General features: G+C 46.3%; 2 protein-coding genes across 2 annotated transcripts in view; one reads left to right on the forward strand and one right to left on the reverse strand.

The window, feature by feature from the left end:
* Positions 1-106: 106 nt before the first annotated feature.
* FAM161B (FAM161 centrosomal protein B) lies at positions 107-14842 on the forward strand. The gene is given in 11 exon segments (XM_047735765.1): positions 107-245; positions 2791-3110; positions 4023-4573; positions 6084-6209; positions 6212-6429; positions 7482-7587; positions 7590-7608; positions 10109-10273; positions 10506-10605; positions 12817-12959; positions 13740-14842. Coding segments are annotated over 11 exon segments (1944 nt in total). The 5' UTR covers positions 107-188; the 3' UTR covers positions 13879-14842.
* The window catches only part of ZNF410 (zinc finger protein 410), a 41722-nt gene continuing 33744 nt past the window's right edge, over positions 14742-22719 (reverse strand). Inside the window, 2 exon segments of the mRNA XM_047735766.1 lie at positions 14742-16055; positions 22304-22431. Of these exon segments, the coding sequence (XP_047591722.1) occupies positions 16017-16055; positions 22304-22431 (167 nt within the window). The 3' untranslated portion in view covers positions 14742-16016.

Consider the following 22719-nt stretch of genomic DNA (forward strand, 5'->3'; position numbering starts at 1 on the left):
CTTGCCAACTTGGGCGGGAAAGATCAGAGGCTTCCTGGGAAGAGGGACTGGCTCAGGCATCCGCCTGGGAGCCAATCAGAGGCCAAAGCCAGAAGGGGGCGGAACCTAATCTAGCAGCTAGTACCGTCCGCGCATTAGCGCGTCGCGAGAGCTGTCACCGCCGCCTCGGTCTCTGCCCCGCGGAGAAGATGACCATCGGGAGGGCTGCAGGAGCCCTCAGTGTAGGCGCTCAGTGGAGCCGTCAGGTGAGGAGAGAAGGAGAGGAATTGGGTCTGCGCCCCGGAAAGGAATCTCTAAGAGAGGAAACTGCTTGACGTTGCCTTGGAGACAGGCGGCAGGGGCGTGTCTCAGGGGGGCGTGGGATTAAAATCCGCAGCGTTTGAGGCCCCGCAGGCGGACTCCCGAAGGGGTTGAGCCTTACGTCAGGCCCTTCCTAGAACCACAGCGATGGCCCTTGGTTTTCGCTTATCCTGTCAACTACCCTAGAACTGATAGTCCGATGTTGTCCCCATTTTGTAGAAAAGAAAACTGAGGCATAGAGAGACTAAGAGATTTGCAATTAGAGGGGCGCCTGGGTGTCTCAGTCAATTAAGCCTCTGCCTTCCGCTCAGGTCATGATCCCAGGGTCTTGGGATGGAGCCTCACTTCGGGCTCCCTGCTCAGCGGGGAGTCTGCTTCTTCCTCTGCCCCTCCCCCAAACTCGTGTGCTCTCTCTCGCGCACGCTCTCTCTCTCTCTCTCTCAAATAAATAAGATCTTTAAAAAAAAATAGAAAAAGAAATTTGCCACGGAATCCATACAGAAAGTAGATTGGTGGTTGCTTAGGGCTGGCAGCGAGGGAAGGGTTGGAAAAACTAAGCAAAATACAGAGTGACTACTAGATGGTATGGGCTTTCTTTCTTTTTTCTTTTTTTTAAGATTTTATTTATTTATTTGACAGAGATCACAAGCAGGCAGAGAGAGGGGAAGAAGCAGGCTCCCCGCTGAGCAGAGAGCCAGATGCCAGGCTTGATCCCAGGACCCTGAGATCATGACGTGGGCTGAAGGCAGAGGCTTAACCCACTGAGCCACCCAGGATCCTGCCAGTATGGGCTTTCTTTGGGGTGATTAAAATGCTCTAAAATTGATGGTGGTGATGGTTGCACAGCTCTGTGAATATACTAAAGCCCATTGCATTGTACTCTTTCCGTAAGTGAATTGTTTGAATTGTATGGTGTCTGAATTATATCTGGATAAAGTCATTTTTTAAAAATTTTCCCAAGATCACATGGTCCTCAGTAGCAGCGCAAGGGCTGGAGCACATTCTTTGACTCAGAATCCAGTGTTCTTTTCAGTATTAGAGCTGGACCTTAGAGAATCATCCCCAAGTGTCACCTGGAGGCCTGTAGGAGCCTGTGCTCCAGGTGCAAGCAGTCATCTTATCCCGCCCAATCCTGGCCCCACACCTGCTTCTCTAAGGATATCTCATACCACTGTCCTCCGGCCACCCTGGCCCTCCTTTTTTCTCTCCAAGAGCCAAGTTTATTCCTGCTTCAAGGCCTTTGCATTTGCTTTTCCTTGGACCCAGAGCCCTCCTACCCCAGCTCTTAGCAAGGCTGGCTCCCTCTCATCAATGAGGTGTTCAGTCGAAAACCCCTCCTCAGTGAGAAAGTAAAAGTCAGCCCAAGACCGAGAAACTACGGTGCAGACTGTAACAGACACAGCTAAGGTGAGCCGCCAGATGAGCAGAAAACAGTGTTTTTCACGGGCCACAGCATACCTGCAAAACGATTAAGACCTCCTTCTAAATGATGATGCTTACCTATCAATTACTTACCCAGCCCCACTTTGTTCTAGTTACCGTTGGAATCAAAAGTGCTCACTCGCTCACGGAACCGCGCCCTCTTCACGACAGCATCCATTCAGAGTGGATACAGAGGGATCCACTCTCCTCCCCAGGATCATTGGGACAAGCCAGCCCCAGGAAAAGCCCTTCCCCCACCCTCTGACTGAAAGCCCCCACCCCATCCCCCCACCCTGCACGTTCCCTTAATTTTTCATGGTGTACTCCAACAAATTAATAAACCTAGCTCTGATTATAGGTGCTATTCCCAGTGATTTTTATCTGACGGGCTTTTATCAACAGAACAGCTTCCCAAACCACTTCATCACCGCATAAATCTCTCAGTTTATGACTTTTATTGACTATATTATCACCTTATATTGTCTGTCTCCCCTCTCTACAGCATAAGCTTCGTGAATAGGGACCTTGTTTGACTCGTTCTCAGCCTAATGCCCAGTGCACATTAGGCATCAAATAAAGATTTTCTAAAGGAACGGAGTATCGAAATCCACTTTCTAGGACACTGTTCTTTCAGCCTGAACACATTGTCTGTCCAGTTAATTATTCATTCCTAGTAAAGGGGTAGATCTTAGGTAGAATAGGAGGAAAGCAGAGGTGCAGACAGGAGGAGCGGGAAAAAGATTGGCAACAAGTAGGTAAAAACCAAATAGGGCAAGGCCCAGAGTGTGGCCAAGGTCTGGGTGGGGTTCCTGGAGTGCCCGGGGCAGAGTGCACGCCGCAGGGCAGGTACTCCGTAACTGCTCACCTGTCTGCTTCTCTTCCCTGCCCTTCAACCAAGCATACCCCATATACCAATTTGTGAAATTTCTTTAAAGCGAGGAACACATCTTATTTTTCTTCCTTCCCAGTCCCTAGTATACAGAGACTTATTCAAAGTGAAGTTAGCAGTTATGTTTTGAGTAAATTTGAAATGATAGTTGACCCACCATTTATTCTCTCTCACTGTAGGTGTTTCCCCCCAAATCCTCCTCGGACTCGGAGACAGAAGAGGAGCTGTCTGGGGATGGACTGGTTTTGCCCAGGGCTGGCAAACTGGATGACTTCCTCAGCCCAGAGGACTTGACGCTTTCGGATTCCGACTCAACTGGGAGCTTTTCCGAGACCCTGGAGGTACTAAAGCAGAAAGGCAGGTGGTGCCTGTTGGAATCCCTTTTTGAGTCTGACCCAGACAGTGGTGAGAACTTCTCCGAAGATGAGGAGGACCTGGAGAGTTTCTTCCAAGACAAAGGCAGGGGGAAGCCACAGGTCCAGGACCCACTGTCTCCGAGGTAAGGCACTTCATGCCCAACTCTGGCCAAGTCCCTTGTGACTCTGGGCCTCATCCTCTTCCTCAGTAAAGACCATTCTGCAAGTTGTCCCTTACCCAGGCTCCAGCTTAGAATCAGCCTTCGGAGCCAAACGTGTTCTGATTCCTATCTAGCCATCCTAAATCACTTTGGTTACCCTTAGTCACTCGAAGCACTGGGATTGATTAAAGGGATGCCCTTCTCACTCCCGAGAATAGCAACGAGGTACACTGACGTTGGCCAAGCCCTTCTATATGCGTGTACGCTGCATTTATATAATATTTAATATTTATTTTCTCTTCCCACTAACCCTGTAAGTAGATACTATTTTTGCCATTCTCCAGATGAGGAAATCGAGGTTCCAAGCAAACCCTGCTAAAGGTCACATGGCTGGTAATTGTTTGAAGCAAGATTTGAACCTGGGTCTGAGTCTAAAGCCGGGCTCTGTACCACTGCACTGTTCTCCTGCCCATACGAAAATATCAGAATGCAGGGTGCCTCGCTGGCTCAGTCAGTGGAGCGTGCAGCTCTTGATCTCAGGGATGTGAGTTCGAGCCCCGCAGTGGGTGTGGAGATTACTTTAAAAAAAAATCTTTACAAGGAAAAAAAAACAAAAACCAGAAAATATTAGAATGCAAAGTGGTAATTCGTGAATCAGTTGTGAGAAAAGACTTCCTAATGGGCTGCTAGAAGGCCTGACGGAAAGGAGGGAGGCCCAGTCCAGAGAGGCAAGGCTCAGAGGCCTGTGGGGCCAGGATGTCAGGCTGAGAAGCCAGCTGCCACCTCCTGGGAGGGAGGACAGGGACGAGCAGGAGGAGGGGCCAGCCTCCCGTCTGCCACAGTCCTCCACGTGTCCTACATGTGTCCCCCAATGCAGCTGCTTTCTCCCCCCAGGTGCAGCTCCACGAGGCGCTGCAGCTCCCTGAGCAGCCTTCTCTCCGATGATCCCAAGAGTCAGCCCCAGCCACCCCCAGGCTCCAGGCCCCCCTCGCAGCACAGAAGCATCAGCTCCTGGGTGTCTTCCATCACGGTCCCCCGGCCGTTCCGCATGACACTGCGTGAGGCCCAGAAGAAGGCCCAGTGGCTGGCCTCCCCTGCCTCCTTTGAGCAGGAGAGGAAGCAGGCCCAGCGGCAGGGGCAGGAGGAGGCCGAGTGCCACCGGCAGTTCCGGGCGCAGCCGGTGCCTGCGCACGTCTACCTGCCCCTCTACCAGGAGATCACGGAGCGCAACGAGGCTCGCAGGCAGGCGGGGATCCAGAAGAGGAAGGAACTGCTCCTCTCCTCCTTGAAGCCCTTCAGCTTCCTAGTGAAGGAGGAGCAGAGAAAGGAAGCCGCTAAACAGAGGGAGCTGGCCGCCGCAGCCAAGGCCAAGGTCCCCCAGCAGAAGGCCACCAGAAGGATTCCCAAGTCTATTCTGGAGCCAGCCCTCGGGGACAAACTCCAAGGTAAAGACCTCCTTCCCACCATGCTGCCTGCTGCCTGGGGCTGCCAAGGGGTGCTGGGGGGACTTAGGCTCGGGGGTCAGCCTGGCTGGGAGATGAACTCATTGCTCTGGAGGCCCGGCCTCCAGGCCACACTCAGGGCAGGCCACGGGCTGGCTCTGTGTCGTGGGGGAGCCCTGGCAGGAGCGAGTGTGAGAGGTGGCCTGGCATGCCCTAAGTTGGTCCTGTAGCTGCTGTCAGGACACTAACGCATCGGCAGAACCAGTGAGACACCCAAGGGCCAGCTTAGGCCAGTGCCTCTACCAGCTGCTCCTGAGGGAAGCTCCCACGCTGCCTCATTTCAAGAAATGAGGTTCGGTGAAAGGACTCAGGCTTTATTCATTCAGTAACATGCCAAGCTCCAGGCACTACTGTGTGTGGAATAGACAGACGTGGAGTTGGTGCGCACGCGAGGAAGCCAGATACCAGGTAACAGAACGCACGGATGTGGTGAGTGGTTTACAAGGTTTAAAGCCTTCCCCCTCACGGAGCACAGGACACAGGGACCTCATTTCAGATGTGGTGAGGCGGTGGGAGCAGCAAGCGAAGGTCCCGGGGAAAGAGAGCACTGAGGCAACCCCTGAAGGAAGGGGAGAGGGAGGAAGAGTGAGGAAGAGTGAACCAGAGAGAACAGGGCAGAGGTCAGAAGAAGCAGAACACAGTCACAGGACAGGGGAGAGAAGCAGGAGTGGGGAGGGAGAGGCAGGCCCCGGGCAGACCTGGGGGCTTGTAGGCGGTGGGAGAAGGTTGGATTTCCTCCCAAGGGCACTGGGGAACCCCTGAAGGGCTTTAAGGAGGGGCTTGGGATCAGATCCGCAGCCCAGGAAGACCACTCAGATGCGGTGGTGGAGACGGTTAAGGGGGGAGGGACAGCCCCGGAGGGTGTTGGTCTGCAGGACCCCGTGTGGACAGTTCAGTGGAGAGATTGTGAAATGAGGAGCAGGGACGGTGAGGAGAGGCCAGGCTGGAGCATGGTTAAAGAGCAGAGACTGCAGAACTTGGGACTGACCAGAGACAGCAGGCGAGAGTGATTTGGGCAACAGTGTGGGCCTCTGGGTGGATAGCGGGTACTTGGCCTGAGTCTGGGGGACCTGGGAGAAGGGGGTGACCGGCCCGCCTCACCAGCTCCACCTCTGAAGAAGGAACCACAGAAAGCAGTCGGTACCCATGGTGTCCGTGGTGGCTGCCTCTGCGGCTGGCTGGTACCTGGCAGCCGTGTTCTGGCCAACGTTTATGAACAAACTCTCCAGAAAAGACAAAGCAAGCTGATCTGTAGTGTTTGCCATTGTCCGTCGTGTAAGCACAGCTCTCCTGGCCGACAGGGAGCTTCCGGTATGGAGTCAGCTGCTGCCCGAAATGCCTGCAGAAGCTGTCGGTCGGCTCCGGCACCCTCCGCTGGGGTTTCACAGGGAACATTCTCCAAGCCCAGGCAGGTCTCCTCTCACCCATCACCACCCTGACTTCTTCTCCACAGAAGCGGAACTCTTCAGGAAAATTCGCATCCAGATGAGAGCCCTAGACATGCTCCAGAAGGCCGCCTCCCCTATCGCCCCCTCCGGCGGCCGGGCGAGCCCACAGCTGCGTGCAGCTACCCGAACCCAGAAGAAAAGCTTGCGTTTCTGCACACGGACTTTGGATTCCAGCCTCGTGTGAATCCTGCCGTCCCTGACTACGAAGGCCTTTACAAGGCCTTCCAGAGAAGAGCTGCCAAGAGAAGGGACACCAGAGAGGGGACTCGCAACAAGCCCTTCTTGCTGAGGACCGGCAGCCTGCGTCGCACTCCGCGGTCCTGTGATGCCACCACATCTGGAGGGAGAAGGGTGAGAGCCCAGGCAGCTGCAGGAGGGTCGGGGCCTGGGACCCAGCACACAGGCCAGTCTCGATAGGAGGCACTTCTCATGACATTTTCCTGTTTTTTTTTTTTTTTTTTTAAAAAACACTGGCTCGGGGTGCCTGGGTGGCTCAGTCAGTTAAGGAACTGCCTTTAGCTCAGGTCATGGTCCCGGGGTCGTGGGTTCGAGTCCCGCATCGGGCTCCCTGCTCATCAGGGAGTCTGTTTCTCTCTCTGCCTGCTGCTCCCCCTGCTTGAGCATGTGTGCAAGCGCGCTCTCCCTCTCTGATAAATCAATCAATCTTGAAAAATAAATTTAAAAAATTATAAAGAAACACTGGCTCCTTTTAACAGACTGATAAATCATTGACCTCTACCCCTGCACTAATAATACATTATATGTTAATCAATAGAATTTTAATTTTTAAAAACTTAAAAAAAATAAAATTAAAATAAAACACTGGCACCGCTGTAAGCTCCACAGTTCCTATAAACTTAGAACCATAATAATACTTCCTTTCCTTGCCTTCCGAGAGGGAACTTTTCTAGAGAAATTTTGCAGAAATAAGTCCAAGAAAGTCTAGAAAGTAGGGAGTTGGGATCAATTGCTCACAACCCTATATCAATTATAAAGAACTCTTCCCATCTGATTTTTTTCAAATATTTTATCCATTTATCTGACAGAGATCACAAGGAGGCAGAGAAGCAGGCAGAGAGATAGAAAGGGGGAAGCAGGCTCCCTGCTGAGCAGAGAGCCCGACGTGGGGCTCGATCCAGGACCCTGGGATCATGACTCGAGCTGAAGGCAGAGGCTTTAACCCACTGAGCTACCCAGGTGCCCTCACTTCTCATCTGATCTTAAAACTTTAGGATGATATCCAACTCTAGGCCTAGTAATAAACTCATTACTCTTTCCATAATCCCAGGGGGAAGAAAAAGGATTCTCGGTCTGACTAGTCCTTCACTGAAAATGAATCATAGTTAGAATAGAAACTCATCACACATTGCTGTCCCATCAATACCAACCTTCGTTTCTTCTAGGACTCTCCGCAGCCACCAGCCACACCCCTGCCAAGGAGCCGTTCTCTGAGTGGCCTTGCTTCCCTCTCTGCCAACACCCTCCCTGTGCACATCACAGATGCCACCAGGAGAGGGAATCTGCGGTCAGGTGAGGTGTTCGAGCCCGAGACCTTGGCCTAGGATGGAGATCAATGGTCAGCGCTTGGATCTTGACCCTAGTGCTAGAAACCATCCTGCTGCTGGGCCTCCTCTCTGGTTATCAGAGAGACCTATGGGGTGGAAGGAACGCTGATCTGGACAGGAATACACGTGACCCTCCACACGCAGTGCTGGAGAACACCCGGCCATCACTCAGCAGGAACTCACAGGGAACTTACTCTGTGCCAGTTACAATGTTAAGGCTGGAGATGCCTTATGGAACCTCTAGTTTATTTATTTATTTATTTATTTATTTATTTATTTATTTATTTATTTATTTAAAGATTTTATTTGTTTATTTGACAGAGATAGATCACAAGTAGGCAGAGAGGCAGGCAGAGAGAGAGGGAAGCAGGCTCCCTGCTGAGCTGAGAGCCCGATGCGGGACTCGATCCCAGGACCCTGAGATCATGACCTGAGCCGAAGGCAGAGGCTTAACCTACTGAGCCACCCAGGCACCCGGAACCTCTAGTTTAGTATACCTAGTATGAAATACAGAAAAGCAAAGTTGTTACCATATTTTGTAAGAAATGCATTGGTGGGGGAAACACAGGGAAACTTGGGAGCACTGGATAGCCTGGGGCAGGGGTCTCTTTAATCTCTGAAGAATGAGGAATTAGCCAAAGGCTGGAAAGAAGGTTCCAGAGAGGAGAACATGGGTGAAGACCCACAGATGAAAGAGGGAGCCGTTAGGAACAGGAATTCAGAGAAGCGTGATGGCAGGTGGTGGACCTGGTCACAAAGAGAAGGCATCTACCACGCAGCTTTAACTGTCTGAGGTTCATCTTTGGGGAATTATCAGAAGTTGGTTGGGAAGCAGGAGCCTCCTTACTTTTTAATTCTTTAACTGACCTGACTCTGTCGTAGTATTGCTCTCATCAGACCAGCACCCTGGCAAGAGTTCCTCTGCTAGACCTCTGAGCTGAAGTTGGCAGGCAAGGTCATGGTAATAACACGCACATGGCTGAGCTCCGGGAGAGGACTAGCATCTTAGTGCTTTCCTGTGGGGCTCAGAGAGGAGTACTCGGGACCTACTTGGCTCTTTAGGACACGCAACAGTGATCTTAGAAATGTATTTAGGGGGCGCCTGGTGGCTCAGTGGGTTAAGCCTCTGCCTTCGGCTCAGGTCATGATCTCAGGGTCCTGGGATCGAGCCCCACATCAGGTTCTCTGCTCAGCAGGGAGCCCTGTTTCCCCCTCCACCCTCTCTGCCTGCCTCTCTGCATGCTTGTGATCTCTGTCAAATAAATAAATAAAATCTTTAAAAAAAAGGGGGGGGGGGCGCCTGGGTGGCTCAGTGGTTAAGCCGCTGCCTTCGGCTCAGGTCATGATCTCAGGGTCCTGGGATCGAGCCCCGCATCGGGCTCTCTGCTCGGTGGGAAGCCTGCTTCCCTCTCTCTCTCTCTCTCTCTCTCTCTCTCTCTCTCTCTGCCTGCCTCTCTGTCTACTTGTGATCTCTCTCTGTCAAATAAATAAATAAAATCTTAAAAAAAAAAAATAAAAAAGAAAGAAAGAAATGTATTTAGAATCCAAGGGATACTCCCTTCTTCCTCAGATTTCTTAGGGCTACTGAGTGAAGGCTACGTGCATCCGTATCCTGAGGCACCCAGTAAGATAAGCCTTATGAACGGAAGCTCACACCCCTAGGGGATGTCTGTATTTACTTCCCAGCAACAGGGAGTTTGATACCATGGCAGACTCAACTTTCATGCCTTCCTTCCTAATCTGTTCATTTGAATGTAAATAGCCAAATGCAAGAGTCTTGACTGTTTTTCTTTTCTAGAACTCTCCATAGCACCTTGTCAAATGATACTTACACAAACTAAGTGCTGTAAATTAACCCCAACTGCAGGGAAAGAGGCCTATTTTCAGTTCTCTGTGAAAATGCAGATTTGTATTCCCAAGGGCCCATGAATCCAGGCACCTTCGAGCACAGTGGTCAAGGGCAGAGGCTTGGGAGTCAGACATCCTGGTTCAGATCTTGGCTTCTCCACTGGCTTGCTGGGTGGCTTTGAGGAAGTGGCTTACCCTTTCTGACCTCGATATCCTCGCCCTATAAAAAGAGGGGCTTACAGTTCTCACCTCATAGGGCAGTTAGGAAGATAAGGGATTATAAAGCACTTGATTCCTTTCTCCACCGGTTCAGAGTAGAGAGCTCAGCAAACGGCAGCTCTCAGGATCATCTCATTTCCAGACATGCCAGAAGCATGAGTACAAGGATATTTTAATCTCATATGTCTTTTCAGTTCAGTTAATGAACTTCTCGTGGGGCAGAAGATTACTGTGTCCATAGTGCTGGGAAGGCTTCATCTGCCAATCTCAGAATCCTATTCTTTCTGAAATGCCCTTCATAGGAAAACAACCATTTTCCTTTCCAGAGAGGTTACTAAGATTGCTTTCAGATATACTCAAGTTGGTCATCTGTATGGTTTTTTGCCTCCTCTCTTTAGAAGTTCACTTGAAAAAAAGGACAAAGCAGATGAGAGTACTCAGTGGTTGGAGATGCACAAAAAGAAGTGTCAAGCGATGTCTAAATCCGTGACCTTGCGTGCCAAAGCCATGGATCCCCATCAAAGCCTGGAGGAAGTGTTCAAAGCAAAGCTGAAAGAGAATCGGTCAGTGTCCTCCGTGTGTCAAAGGGTGCCTGTCTTGGGACCCAGTAGCTCATGAGCCTTGAAAAATGGCAAAATGGAGTTATTAGACTCCTATAATCGCACACAGTCAAGGATTTTGCTAGGCACAGTTGGGAATTTACAATGACCTTGGGAATTACTCTGCGTAATTGGAGTGAAGGCTATTCCAGATTGGAAAAAAAACAATTCATTCTAAGAACCTTGTTAATTCCAGGAACAATGACCGTAAAAGAGCAAAAGAGTATAAGAAAGAATTGGAAGAAATGAAGAAGAGAATACAGACAAGGCCCTACCTCTTTGAACAAGTTAGCAAGGTAAAACTAAACCATCGTTCATTTTCTTTCAGTTTTGGATGAAAGGGCTCTTCAAAATGATGGAACAGTTTTTTTGTTTCTTTTTAAAGACTGTATTTATCAGAAAGAGTGAGAGAGAGAAAGAGACAAGGGAGAGCACAGCACAAGTGGGGGCGGGGTTAGAGGGAAAGGGAGAAGCAGGCTCCCCTCTGAGCAGGGAGACTGATGCGGGACTCGATCCCAGGATCTCATGACCTGAGCCAAAGGCAGATACTTAAATAACTGAGCTACCCAGGCATCCCCATGATGGAACAGTTTAATATCTGGGTATTAAACATTTCCTTGGGCTCAGGAAGATTCTAAATTAGGCCTGTTATTAACTACCATCCCCCTCCCCTCCCAAGTACATAGTGCAGTGGTGAATGCTGCTTGGGACTGATTTCATCCAAGACAGGACTCCAGAGGCATCTATAAAGGATTTCACTTCCTGGAATGTTTGCTGCGGTCTGGCTTTCAGTTTGAATAATGGTGAGGGCTAAATCCCACATACCCAGTGACAGTTTGGCTTTGTCAGTGATGACGATCTTTAACTTGCTAACAGCGTCTCTCCCCCTGCAGTGCTGCTACCCTGGGCATCCCCAACCTCCAGAGCTGTGGCCCATTTATGGGTCTCCAGACATTGGTATGCTCACCAGCACCCCAGAAAGTCCTTTTCAGATTAAGTGGCTTTCAGGATAGAAGAATCATTTAAGGTGTTCTCTAGACCTTTAGGGAAGTTGCACCCAGTTGAGATCTGGTCTCCCTAAGGAGGCTCTGGAGTGTCTGAAGCTGGTTCGGATGAACGGCCTCAGAAAGGCTGCCATCCCCAGGGATTTGGGGTTCTATCAGGCTCTGCAGATCCCTCTTCTCTCCAGTTTCAGATAAAAGTTGGGGTTTCCTAGTGACCTGATTCCAGCAGCTGGACATCATCTCCCATCTTACAGCCAGTGTGTTATCTTATCTAGGCATTTCCCGGGTACACTCCTCCCCCCACCATATATACCACACAGACTCATACACGCTGGATGGTCTTGGGTTTACTTAGCAACTAGCATTGCTCAAATCTCTCATAATGCCCTTTCCTCTTTATGTTAATTTTTTTCAAGCAAAGCTCACCCTCAGATCACAACAGATCTATCCTGTTAAGAGTGTTTGTTAGGGGCCCCCAGTTGGCTCAGTGGGTTAAGCCTCTGCCTTCGGCTCAGGTCATGATCTCAGGGTCCTCGGATCAAGCCCCACATCGGGCTCCCTGCTCAGCGGGATGCTGGTCCCCCACTCTCTCTGCCTACTTGTGATCTCTCTTTGTCAAATAAAATCTTTTTTTTTTTTTTTGAAGAGTGTTTTGTTATATTTTAGTGGGTTTTTCTTTTTACATATGTATTTTAGTGTTGATGATTTGTTTTTATTTTTTTTTTAATTTATTTATTTACTCTAATCAGAGAGAGAGCACGAGCAGGAGGGGCAGAGGGAGAGAGAATCTCAAGTAGAGTCTGCACTGAGTGTGAAGCCAGACTCGAGGCTCAGTCCCAGGACCCTGAGACCATGACCTTGAGCCAGAACCAAGAGTTGGACGCTTAACCAATTACACCACCCAGGCACCCCTGGTGTTTTCAAATCTTAAAATGTTTTAAGTCCATGTTTTCATCTGAGTCTCACTTGATCTTCCAAAAATCTAAATCTTTTCTTCTGAAAGGTGGGTCCCAAATCAACTGTTGGCATCTGCTGGGAGTGTTAGATATACAGAACTGTCAGCCTTATCTGAGACCTACCCAATGAGAATTTACATTAATAACAAGACCTTCAGGTAGTTCCTGTGCACTTTTTTTTTTTTTTTAAGATTTTATTTATTTATTTGACAGAGAGAGTGAGCACAGGCAGATAGAGTGGCAGGCAGAGGCAGAGGGAGAAGCAGGCTCCCTGCTGAGCAAGGAGCCCGATGTGGGACTCGATCCCAGGAGGCTGGGATCATGACCTGAGCTGAAGGCAGCTGCTTAACCAACTGAGCCACCCGGCATCTCTCCTGTGCACTTTTAAGGCTAGAAAAAGCTCTAAGAAATTTTCATGCACATTGGTGCCCAGCATTAATGGGGGGTTGGGTTAGGGGGCAATTATAGGCATACGGATTAAGCAAGTGATTTCGAATTACCTGATAATTCACAAGACAGCTACAGCAGATTAATTTCCATTCCACAGGACCTTGCCAGAAAAGCTGCAGAACAACGGTATCGAGACACCCTGACGCAGGCTGGGCTCGATGAAGACTTTGTGAGGAGCAAGGGTCAGGGCAGCCAGGATGAACAGCGGCGGGGGCAGTCAGAAAGCAGTGATTGTCCCAGGTAATCTCAGATCCTCCTTGTTATCCGCAGCTCTTGAACCGCCATCCCTCCCGATGCCACCACTCATGTGTTTTGAGATCACAATCCTGTATATATGGAATACTAACCCAGAGATCCCCACATAACACATTTAAATTGGGAGAATAGCGCAGTTGTGAATAAAATATAACCATTTATATGGGCTGTAGATTCCTTCAATTTGAAACAGATCATTTTCCAATTCTACTTCCAGGGCCATTAGTCAAAAATATCTCCACTTACTTTTGAGGGACAAACGTTATGTGGTGTCTGTGGGTGTACAAGGTGCCCCAATGTTTATTTTTACTTACTATAAAATGATAAAACTATTTTCCTAGCACTTTTTATTTTGTTTGGATAACTGAAGGTAAAACCTGTATTGAGCCACAATAAAAGCTATACTGTCCTGAACAATCAAAGCCTTTCTTTTCCCCTCAGCATGGTCATCGTGGCTTGTTAAAAATCTAGCACTCATTAAAGAAGTAATTCATTAAAAAAAAAAAGTAATTCATTAGTAGCACCCCTCCTTTGGTATCATATAAGTGAAGGGGAGAAAAGCATACTATCACCATTATTCTCAACTTTGTTTTGTTTCTTAAATCCTAATGGCCCCTCCCTTAATTCCTATCCCAGTTTTCCCCCCTAGAAATTTCCCTTTACACCCCATATAAAATAATGAACATGTTGAAACCATCCTTCAGCCTTACATAATGCTTTTAATTAAAAACATTTTATTTCATAATGCTTTAATTTCTTCTGTAGCACCCATGAAACTACAAAACTCAGCACCAGAAATCCACAGCAGGATTTAGAAGAATCTCTACAAGAGCCTACAAGCCCCAAGAAAGAACTGGAAGAGCTGTCTTACGAACTACTAGATAATTGCAAATCACTTGCTTAATCAGTAACACTTAAAATTACTGCTTTTCAATATTAACCAGCTAACTTGGGAGTTGAGTCAAGGCAGGCAAAACTTGGCTTCTGAGTCAATGGCTACTCTTGGAGGATGGGGAAAAGAGAAATAGCAGGGGGGAAAGCAGGTAACAAACAGGGAATGAATGGTTTAAGTAAATCAAAGTAAAAAACCTCAGGGCAGAGGACCAGAGCTGAGTTAAGTATTCTTGATTTGTGCCTCCTACTTTAAAAAAAGGGCACAAGCCCAAATGCCTACAAGGGGCTAGTTAGGAAACCAATGGATCACATGCGCTGCATATGAGATAGTAGGAGTCAGTAGAGACCAGAGTCTCTGCTAGAACACAGGCCCAGAATTGCCAGATCAACCCAGTTTCAACAGAAGCCAGAAATTTGCATGTTGACAACTAATTTAAAAATTACTTAGAAATATTGCGTGGGAGTAACAAAACACCTGCAGGATGACACGCTTGCAACTTTTGCTACAGGGTCTCTCAACCTCAGTACTATTGTTTGGCATTTTGCGCCAGAGGAGTCTGTGTTGGGCGTTGGGAGAGGGCGCTGTCCTTACACTGTAGAATGTTTAGCAGCATCCTGGGCTCCTACTCACAAGATGCCAGTAACTCCCTCTCCCCTAGTTGTGACGAACAAAAGTGTCTAGTCTAGATATTGCCACATGTGGGGGCAGGCAAAAATATTCCCAGTTAAGAACCATGCTATAGTATAAAAGTAAGGCCACAGGAAGTAAATACTGGTAATTTAAGAATACAGGAAATTGACATGAACTCAATCTACGTAACAAAGGATGATTATGCATGTCATTAACAAATTAAGAACTATATTATTACAAGCAGTTAATTCTGTCCTGTTATTTGCTTAGAATATGCCACTGTGTGCATGGTATGTAAGTGTCAGCATGAGGTTCATTTTAAATAAATGTGAAAATTCTCTGACAGCCATGATTTTCTACCAGTAAGTGATCTCTGGAACACTCTTCTCACCAATGATTGATTGATATTCTCTATCAGCTGTAGAGACAGGATGATAGCAAGAGTGCCTACTCATAAAAGAAGCACATTTCTCATGTTTTTGTTTAGCTTTCTGGAAAAATTCAGAAGTATCTGTTGTTATTGCCATTTTTCTAGACTCAGACATGGCCCCTTCTGGTGACGACAGAGCGGTACTATGATAACTACTACCTAGGTTTTCTAGTTAGAGAGGAAGCTGCTCGTGTCCCGTTCCCCAAGACTCCTGGGCTCAGTTTTTCCTGCATGGAATCCAAAGGGACAATCAATGCCCTCTCTTAAAGGGAAAGCCTGAACTATTTTCTTAATCTCCTAAGAAAATATGTTTTGTCCAAAACAAGGAACCAAAGAACTGACTGGGCTGTCTTGTTTATTTAAAGGGAAAACAACTAAAGCTGTGAATCATGTATTTAACTTTAAAAACAAAAAAACAAAAAACAAAAAACCTTCAACATGCTACTGTATATTCCATAAACAAAGCAAAGTGACCAAGTAAGTGGATATGACAAGATAGTACCTCAGCCCGGGCCAGGTAGGAATTCAAGTAATTTATTTTTTTGCAGCCCAGGGCAGAGAGTCTCTTACCTCAGGTTGCTAAAGGGAGAATGCCACAGCAGAACTGACATCCCTCCCTTCTCGAAAGCAACAAGGCATCTTGAAAGCTCAACTTCTTGGTGAAGTTTTGTGGTTGGTGGCAGGACTTAGTTCATCCATATGAAAAGACAGCTGAGCCTGGGATGTAAATTCTTCAAAGGAAAATCCCTTTCTAAGAGTCATACCGAAGAAATTTCAGCCAACACATAATCAAATTCCCTTTTGGGAGAAGTCCATCCCAAAATTTCATAGTGGGAAGAGAGGTAGGTACAGTTACCCAGCCCACATTCACTGCTTTCGTCCTTGTCTGGATCAGATGTGGTTTGAAAAGAAGCGCTCCCACACTCATCATCTCTGTCCAGGAAGGTGAACAGACGGCAGAAGCGGGGTCCTGTCCTTCACAGATTCATTCAGTTCTGGCAGACCCACGAGCCAGAAGCATCCTGTTTCCCACTATGTGCACTCTGGGATCAGAGAGAGCTCCTCTTCCAGGAGTCGGTGTCCATGCTCATGTCCGGCTTTCAGTTAATTCTCCTTGGTTTAGTAACTGTAAAAGTATTAAAACCAATCTGAATAGGCTACCAATGACTAACGGGAAAAAAGAATTCGTACTACAGAAAAGGTGGGGAGGGGGGAAATGCACAGCCGGGTGAGTCAAGGCTGTCTAGCTCCAAAGCAAGAGACACATGTAGACTGATAGATCTCCTTCATGTCCTGGCCTTGGGACAGCGTTTGGCCACTTCACAATGCTGGCATTCCACTATGGCATAGAAGATCCTGAGTCCATAAGCCAAACTATTGTTTGTGTGGTCACGTCCTTGCTTGTCTGTGCTGGAGGCATCCATACTTACAGATTCATCATTCATCAGAATGGTGGAACTAAAAATCTTACGTCAATCAGTGTTAGTCCAAAGTACAGGCGGAATGCTCGCTCAAGCAGAAGTAAGAGGAATGGGAAGCTGCTCCCAATGAGTTTCCATACAAGAGCTAGAACATACACTTGTAAGGAATCCAGGGATTCCGAGGGCTTAAAAGATACCTCTGGAGTCTCAAGAGGGCGGCAGCTAAAACAGACCTTTCTACTCTACACCCAAGGCTTTCTGTTGACAGGTGATTCTGTACAATAACTGATAAACTTCGGTTCCATTTTATTATGAGAATGAGATAAGAATAACACAGTGAAATTCAGAATAACAATTTGGCTTAGTAAAATATATCCAGATAAATTCCTGTGATGATGATAGATTTACTTGGTGATCTCAATTGGATGAAGGTTATTATACAGTAGAATTTAATAAGACAGAATACAAAGAAATTTAAACAAAATTTAAAGAAAAGTTTAAAAATTTAAAGAAACCAGAATTTCATGTGATGCTGTGTGGTAGGGATGTATGTATGAATGATGTCGTTTTAATCTACACCAAGACCCAGGTGCTCACACTCAAATTTAGTAATGGCACTTTATGAAAAATCTTGAATTTGTCATTTGTTTTCATCTTTTGGGGGGACAAATTCTGATATATTCAAGCCTAGCTGACAATCATTTACACTGCCTCCTGAGTTCAAGAATGTCAGCACAGTGTGACTACAGAACCCCATTTGGGATGCCTTTTAGTCAGCAGAGGTCCGAAAGCCCTGGGGTCCCAATTAGGCTGGCACAGTTAAGTTCTCTGTCTGATTGCAGGAACCGGTGTAACACTGAAGGGAAAATAAAAATTGTCTAATCTGAACCACCTGAACAAGATGTAGTTTTGATATATTTCCCATGATATTTTTTTTAAGAGGATAAGGCTTTTTAAAAAAATCATTATTTATTTTTTAAGCAATCTCCACAACCCAATATAGGGCTCAACTCACCACCCCGAGATCAAGAGTCCCATACTCTGCCGACCTAAGCCAACAAGGTGCCCTCCCATGATAATTTCTGATGCTTGCTTTGGTTATTCTCTGATATTCTTGATAAGCTTATTTTTAGAGCATATTTACAGGAGTCCAAGTATAAGAGCATCATTAATTCTTTCAGGTCTGATCTACAATGTGTGATTATCTCCAAAGCCAGAGTTTGAAATGCACATGTGTTGGTTAGACTGCAAACAGCCGGGATGTCTGGTGGCTCAGTCAGTTAAGCATCTGACTCTTGGTTTCGGCTCAGGTCATGATCTCGGGGTTCTAAAGACTGAAGCCCCTTCAAACTCAGGTAAATCTGCTTAAGATCCTCTCTCACTTTGCCCCCTCTGCCCTGCTCTCTCTCTAACTCTCTCTCAAATAAATAAAAAAAATCTTAAAAAAAAAAAAAAGGATTGAAATAGCCTTCTTCTATTCTGCGAATCCTTGAAGAATCCAACATTCCTCAGTCATGGAGGGAGGTCAGTTAGTACCAGGAGCTTAGATGAGAAAGAGGACTAAACCTGGAGTCTTGAGGGGCTGGTAGGTTAAAAAAATGAAGGTATCAGAGGATGTGGTCAGCTTGCCATGATAAGGAAAAGGAGGGATGATCAGGCAGGAATGCCTGTGGTAAGAGGAAAAATAATAGAGGTAACAGTGAAGGAAACAGAAGTGAGGTTCGGACAGAAGGTGAGTTTGTAAATATGTAATGACCCATGCGGGAAAAGTAATCATCCAGGACTTTCAGCTACACTAAGGGCAGCACTTTCTTCTTTGTACCGTTAATATTTTTCTTTTTTTTTAAAGATTTGATTTCTTTATTTGACAGAGTATGATCACAAGTAGGCAGAGAGGCAGGCAGAGAGAGAGAGGAGGAAGCAGGCTCCCTGCCCAGCAGAGAGCCCGATGCGGGGCTCGATCCCAGGACCCTGAGATCATGACCTGAGCGAAGGCAGAGGCTTAACCCACTGAGCCACCCAGCGCTCCTGTACTGTTAATATTTTTCTAAGAGTGTCTGGGCTTCCATCATGAATTGGGTGCTTAGGGCCTGTACACCTTTAGTGTCCTCCTGGACGGAAGGCCGAGGTTTTGTTTTTTTATAGGTGGTCCATGGTACCGTGTCCGTCTGAGGCTGTGAGTGAGCATCATCCGGACAAGGACACTCTGAAGCCAATTCCAAGACCCACGTGGCTAGGTCCAAAGAGAACAAATGTGCTGTTACTGGACTCTGCACGCACAAATCTGACCATGTCAGACCTGGCTGAAAACCTTTCAGTGGCTCCCCACTGTCCCAGGATAAAATCATGTCCTTGAAGTGAGGCCTTCAACAGAGAAACCAGCTTCTCTTCCCCGCTCCCACTCTCCATTCCACCCTCCATCCTCCTCAACCCTTTGTGGTTCCACAGTTGTGCCCGCTCCCACACCTTCTGCGCTGTACACCTTGCTACCTTTATGCCTGTTACTTTCTTCCAGTCCCTTCCACTTCTCTCATCAAGATAACAGCTCTTCATCCCTTAGGCCTCAACTTAAACTCTGAAACTTACTCGCTGATGTCCCCCAACACTAGTACTTACTACACTGTATAAAAATTGCCTGTTTATTTGCCTGTCCCCCTTCCCATTCTCTCTTAGCATGTAAATCAGGGGGCACAATTTTGTACAGTTATAAAAGGCAGAGGTTTGAAGTCTGACTCTAAGCTCTTTGAGGCAGAGACTGTTGTTCAGTACCCAACAGAGGGCCTTGCACTAGGTACATAGTATCTGTTGACTAAGTTTTTATACATCTGGCATTTATCTAAGGAAACCTGAAATGCTTCAGTTAAAAAAAAAAAAAAAAAGGCACTTAAAAGTACAGGGGAGGGGCGCCTGGGTAGCTCAGTGGGTTAAAAGCCTCTGCCTTCAACTCAGGTCATGATCCCAGGGTCCTGGGATCGAGTCCCACATCGGGCTCTCTGCTCAGCAGGGAACCTGCTTCCTCCTCTCTCTCTGCCTGCCTCTCTGCCTATTGTGATCTCTCTCTGTCAAATAAATAAATAAAATCTTTAAAAAAAATAAAAAGTAAAAGTACAGGGTAGAAAAGCTCCAAGGTCTCAAATATAGAAAAGGAAAAGGTTGAGTGTTGTGGATTGGTTTATAGAATAATAATTTCCACTAGGTAAAAAAGATGATCTTTCTGAACTATTTCAGAGCAATCTGATAGTTGATGAGAGTATTTTCTCTAAAATATTTCTTTACAGAAGAATCACAATTCAAAAAAGCAGAAAGAAAAGGGAATTAGGATATCGCCGTTTTGCGAGCCTTAATAAAAAAATTGATCTAAGCCATGATCAGTAATGTTTGCCAAAATTTTTATGTAACCCATTGGTCAATCATTAAGCTCAGTAAGAGGAGAACAACTAAACATCGTGTCTGCTGTGAGCTGTCACAGAAAAGCAAGAACAGAACCTACAGCATGTTCTTGCCGAGAGGTAAAAAAAACCAAACATGGATCTAAGCTCCTCACGACCAGTTTTGAGGATATCTGTAGATAGAGAAATGTATTAAACAACAAAAGGAGTCAATCAGCCAAAACCAGAATGTGGGAAGTTCTTATTAAATAGTTAAGTCATTCTGAAAAAAACGGAAATAGAGAGTGGGGGGTGGGGAAGACTGTTAGAAATAAAGAGAATTATTAACCAAATGGAGTGAATGGACCTTGTTTGAATCCTAATTTAAACCAACCAACCATTAAAAGACATTTTGAGAAAAAAATAAAAGGAACACGGACTAAAATTCGAGGATATCAATAAATGACTGTTAATTCTGTTGGGTATGATGAAGATATTATAGCTATGAAAAAATACTTATCTGTTAGCGGTATGTCCTGAAATATCTACAAATGAAATGGTACATCTGTGATTTGCTTTTAAATACTCCAGCACAAATAGAACAGCACCAACAAGAAGTAGGCGGGAAGAGATAAATAATAGTAGAAAGTTAATTGTTGAAGTTGAGGAGATAGGTACATGAGTTAATTATACTATACTTTCTCTCACTACACTCTATTTATTTGGTTTTTTTTTTTTTTTAATTTATTTATTTGACAGAGAGATCACAAGCAGGAGAGAGGCAGGCAGAGAGAGAGGAGGAAGCAGGCTCCCCGCCGAGCAGAGAGCCCGATGCGGGGCTCGATCCCAGGACTCTGAGATCATGACCTGAGCCGAAGGCAGCGGCTTAACCCACTGAGCCACCCAGGTGCCCCTATTTATTTGTTTTTTATTTTATTTATTTTCTACTTTATTTATTTATTTATTTTTATAAAAGATTTTTAATTACTTTGACAGACAGAGATCACAAGTAGGCAGAGAGGCAGGCAGAGAGAGAGAGAGGAGGAAGCAGGCTCCCTGCTGAGCAGAGAGCCCAATGTGGGGGTGCCCCTGAAAAACTTTTTTTTAAAGATTTTATTTAGGGGCGCCTAGGTGGCTCAGTGGGTTAAAGCCCCTGCCTTCGGCTCTGGTCATGATCTCAGGGTCCTGGGATGGAGCCCCGCATCGGGCTCTCTGCTCTGCGGGGGGCCTGCTTCCTCCCCTTTCTCTCTCTTGCCTGCCTCTCTGCCTACCTGTGATCTCTGTCTGTCAAGTAAATAAATAAATCTTTTTTTTAATTAATTTATTTATTTGACAGACAACTAATAAGCAGGGGGAGAGGGATTCCCCCTCTTGGGGATACTCCACTGAGTGGGGAGCCCAAAGCGGGGCTCAATCCCAGGACCCTGGGATCATGACCTGAGCCAAAGGCAGCTGTCTGAACCAACTGAGCCACCCAGGCACCCCTGAAAATTTTCATAATAAAAATTTTAAATACATAAATGAAGAGGGGAAATAATAAAGGAAGTCTTCACAGGTGAGATATGTTCCAAAGCAGTAGCCAGGAGAAGGTGATTTAGCAAAGAACCAATGAAACCAATAGCAAAAAAAAAAAAATTCAATATAATATAAGCAAGGCTCAGACAATGGGACACAATGATGAATGAATACAAGGAAAGGTTCTGGCAAAATCATTAACATGCATGTCCAGAGCACCCGTGATTTTGGCATCCCCAGGAGTCTTACAGAATAATACAGAATATTTATACGGGATGCAGTCATCAGAACACTGGAACAGCTGATCTGTGGGATGAGGTTATAATGAAAAGGTCAAGGGAAAAGACCGGGAAGGCACTGTAAAGAGTTACTGTAATTCGAAGGGATCCAGGATACATGGGTTTTGGCAAAAGTTCATGCATATGCAATGAGCTCATGATGAAGTCATCTACTCTCAGGACAAAAGCCAATAAAATATCCTAGATTCTAGAAGCCTGACTGGTTTTCATTCTGTTCCTCTGGGTTAGAGCCAAGACCATAGAGTTGGGAATGCTTAGAGTCAACCTAAAACCTTTCCCCGATTTAGATGATGGCTCTCATCAACAAGCAAGTGAACACATTCCTGAAGGCCCAGTTGGTTCAGCTTGGTATCTCCCAGACATATGACCCTAATAAAATGAACAATGATTACTTTCAGTGAGTTCTGTCACTATCTTTTTTGCTCAAGGACCACTTTGTCCAGGATACTATTTTCTTTATAAATAAAAGCAGCATCCTCATGTTATAGGCAGAGAACACAGGAGCAGCTATCATTCAGTAAGGTATGTATATGAAGGAAATCAAAGCTGAGACCCAGTCATGAGTGACCAATCTCCCAATGCAGGAGACCCTAACAATCAAGCTTAAGTTAAGTTAAGTTAAGCTGGATCCATGCTTAGCTTAAAGGAAGATATTCTAGACAAGGTTTCCAGGAAAGGGAAACGAGTAATTCAGATAATCTAAACTAGATTCCCAACCACTGTCCACATTAGTCTCCACAGAAAGAAAGTAAAGGCAAGAGAGAGAATTACCTCCTGTGGATTTACAGCAGTTAACACAGAAACCTCATAGGATTGCCTCCCTGACTGCATGGTCACCAAGTGATGTGTCACATCAGGCACTGAAGACAGGGGACGCGGGGATCCTTCAGCAAGCACCTCTGAAACAGCAGAAAATGTTTCAGTGGAGAGTGAATCCACAGATAACCTACCTGCATTATCAAGCCTCTCACGAAGAACACTACAACTGCTCCCTGAAACCCACACCTCCTGTATTCCTTCCAAATCAGCTCCCATCTGAAGAGGATAATCATTACCAGTGATCTGGAAAGTATTACAAAAGGGGGATGGGAAGAAAAGGTAAGAAGTCTTGAGATATATATCAAGAGTTGACCAGTTTTCAAAGTACCAATTCAGAGAGCAGTACGGCCTTGGCACTGTCAGCTGAA

This window comes from Lutra lutra, chromosome 7 (assembly GCF_902655055.1).
Source record: "Lutra lutra chromosome 7, mLutLut1.2, whole genome shotgun sequence".
Classification (NCBI taxonomy): Eukaryota; Metazoa; Chordata; class Mammalia; order Carnivora; family Mustelidae; genus Lutra; species Lutra lutra.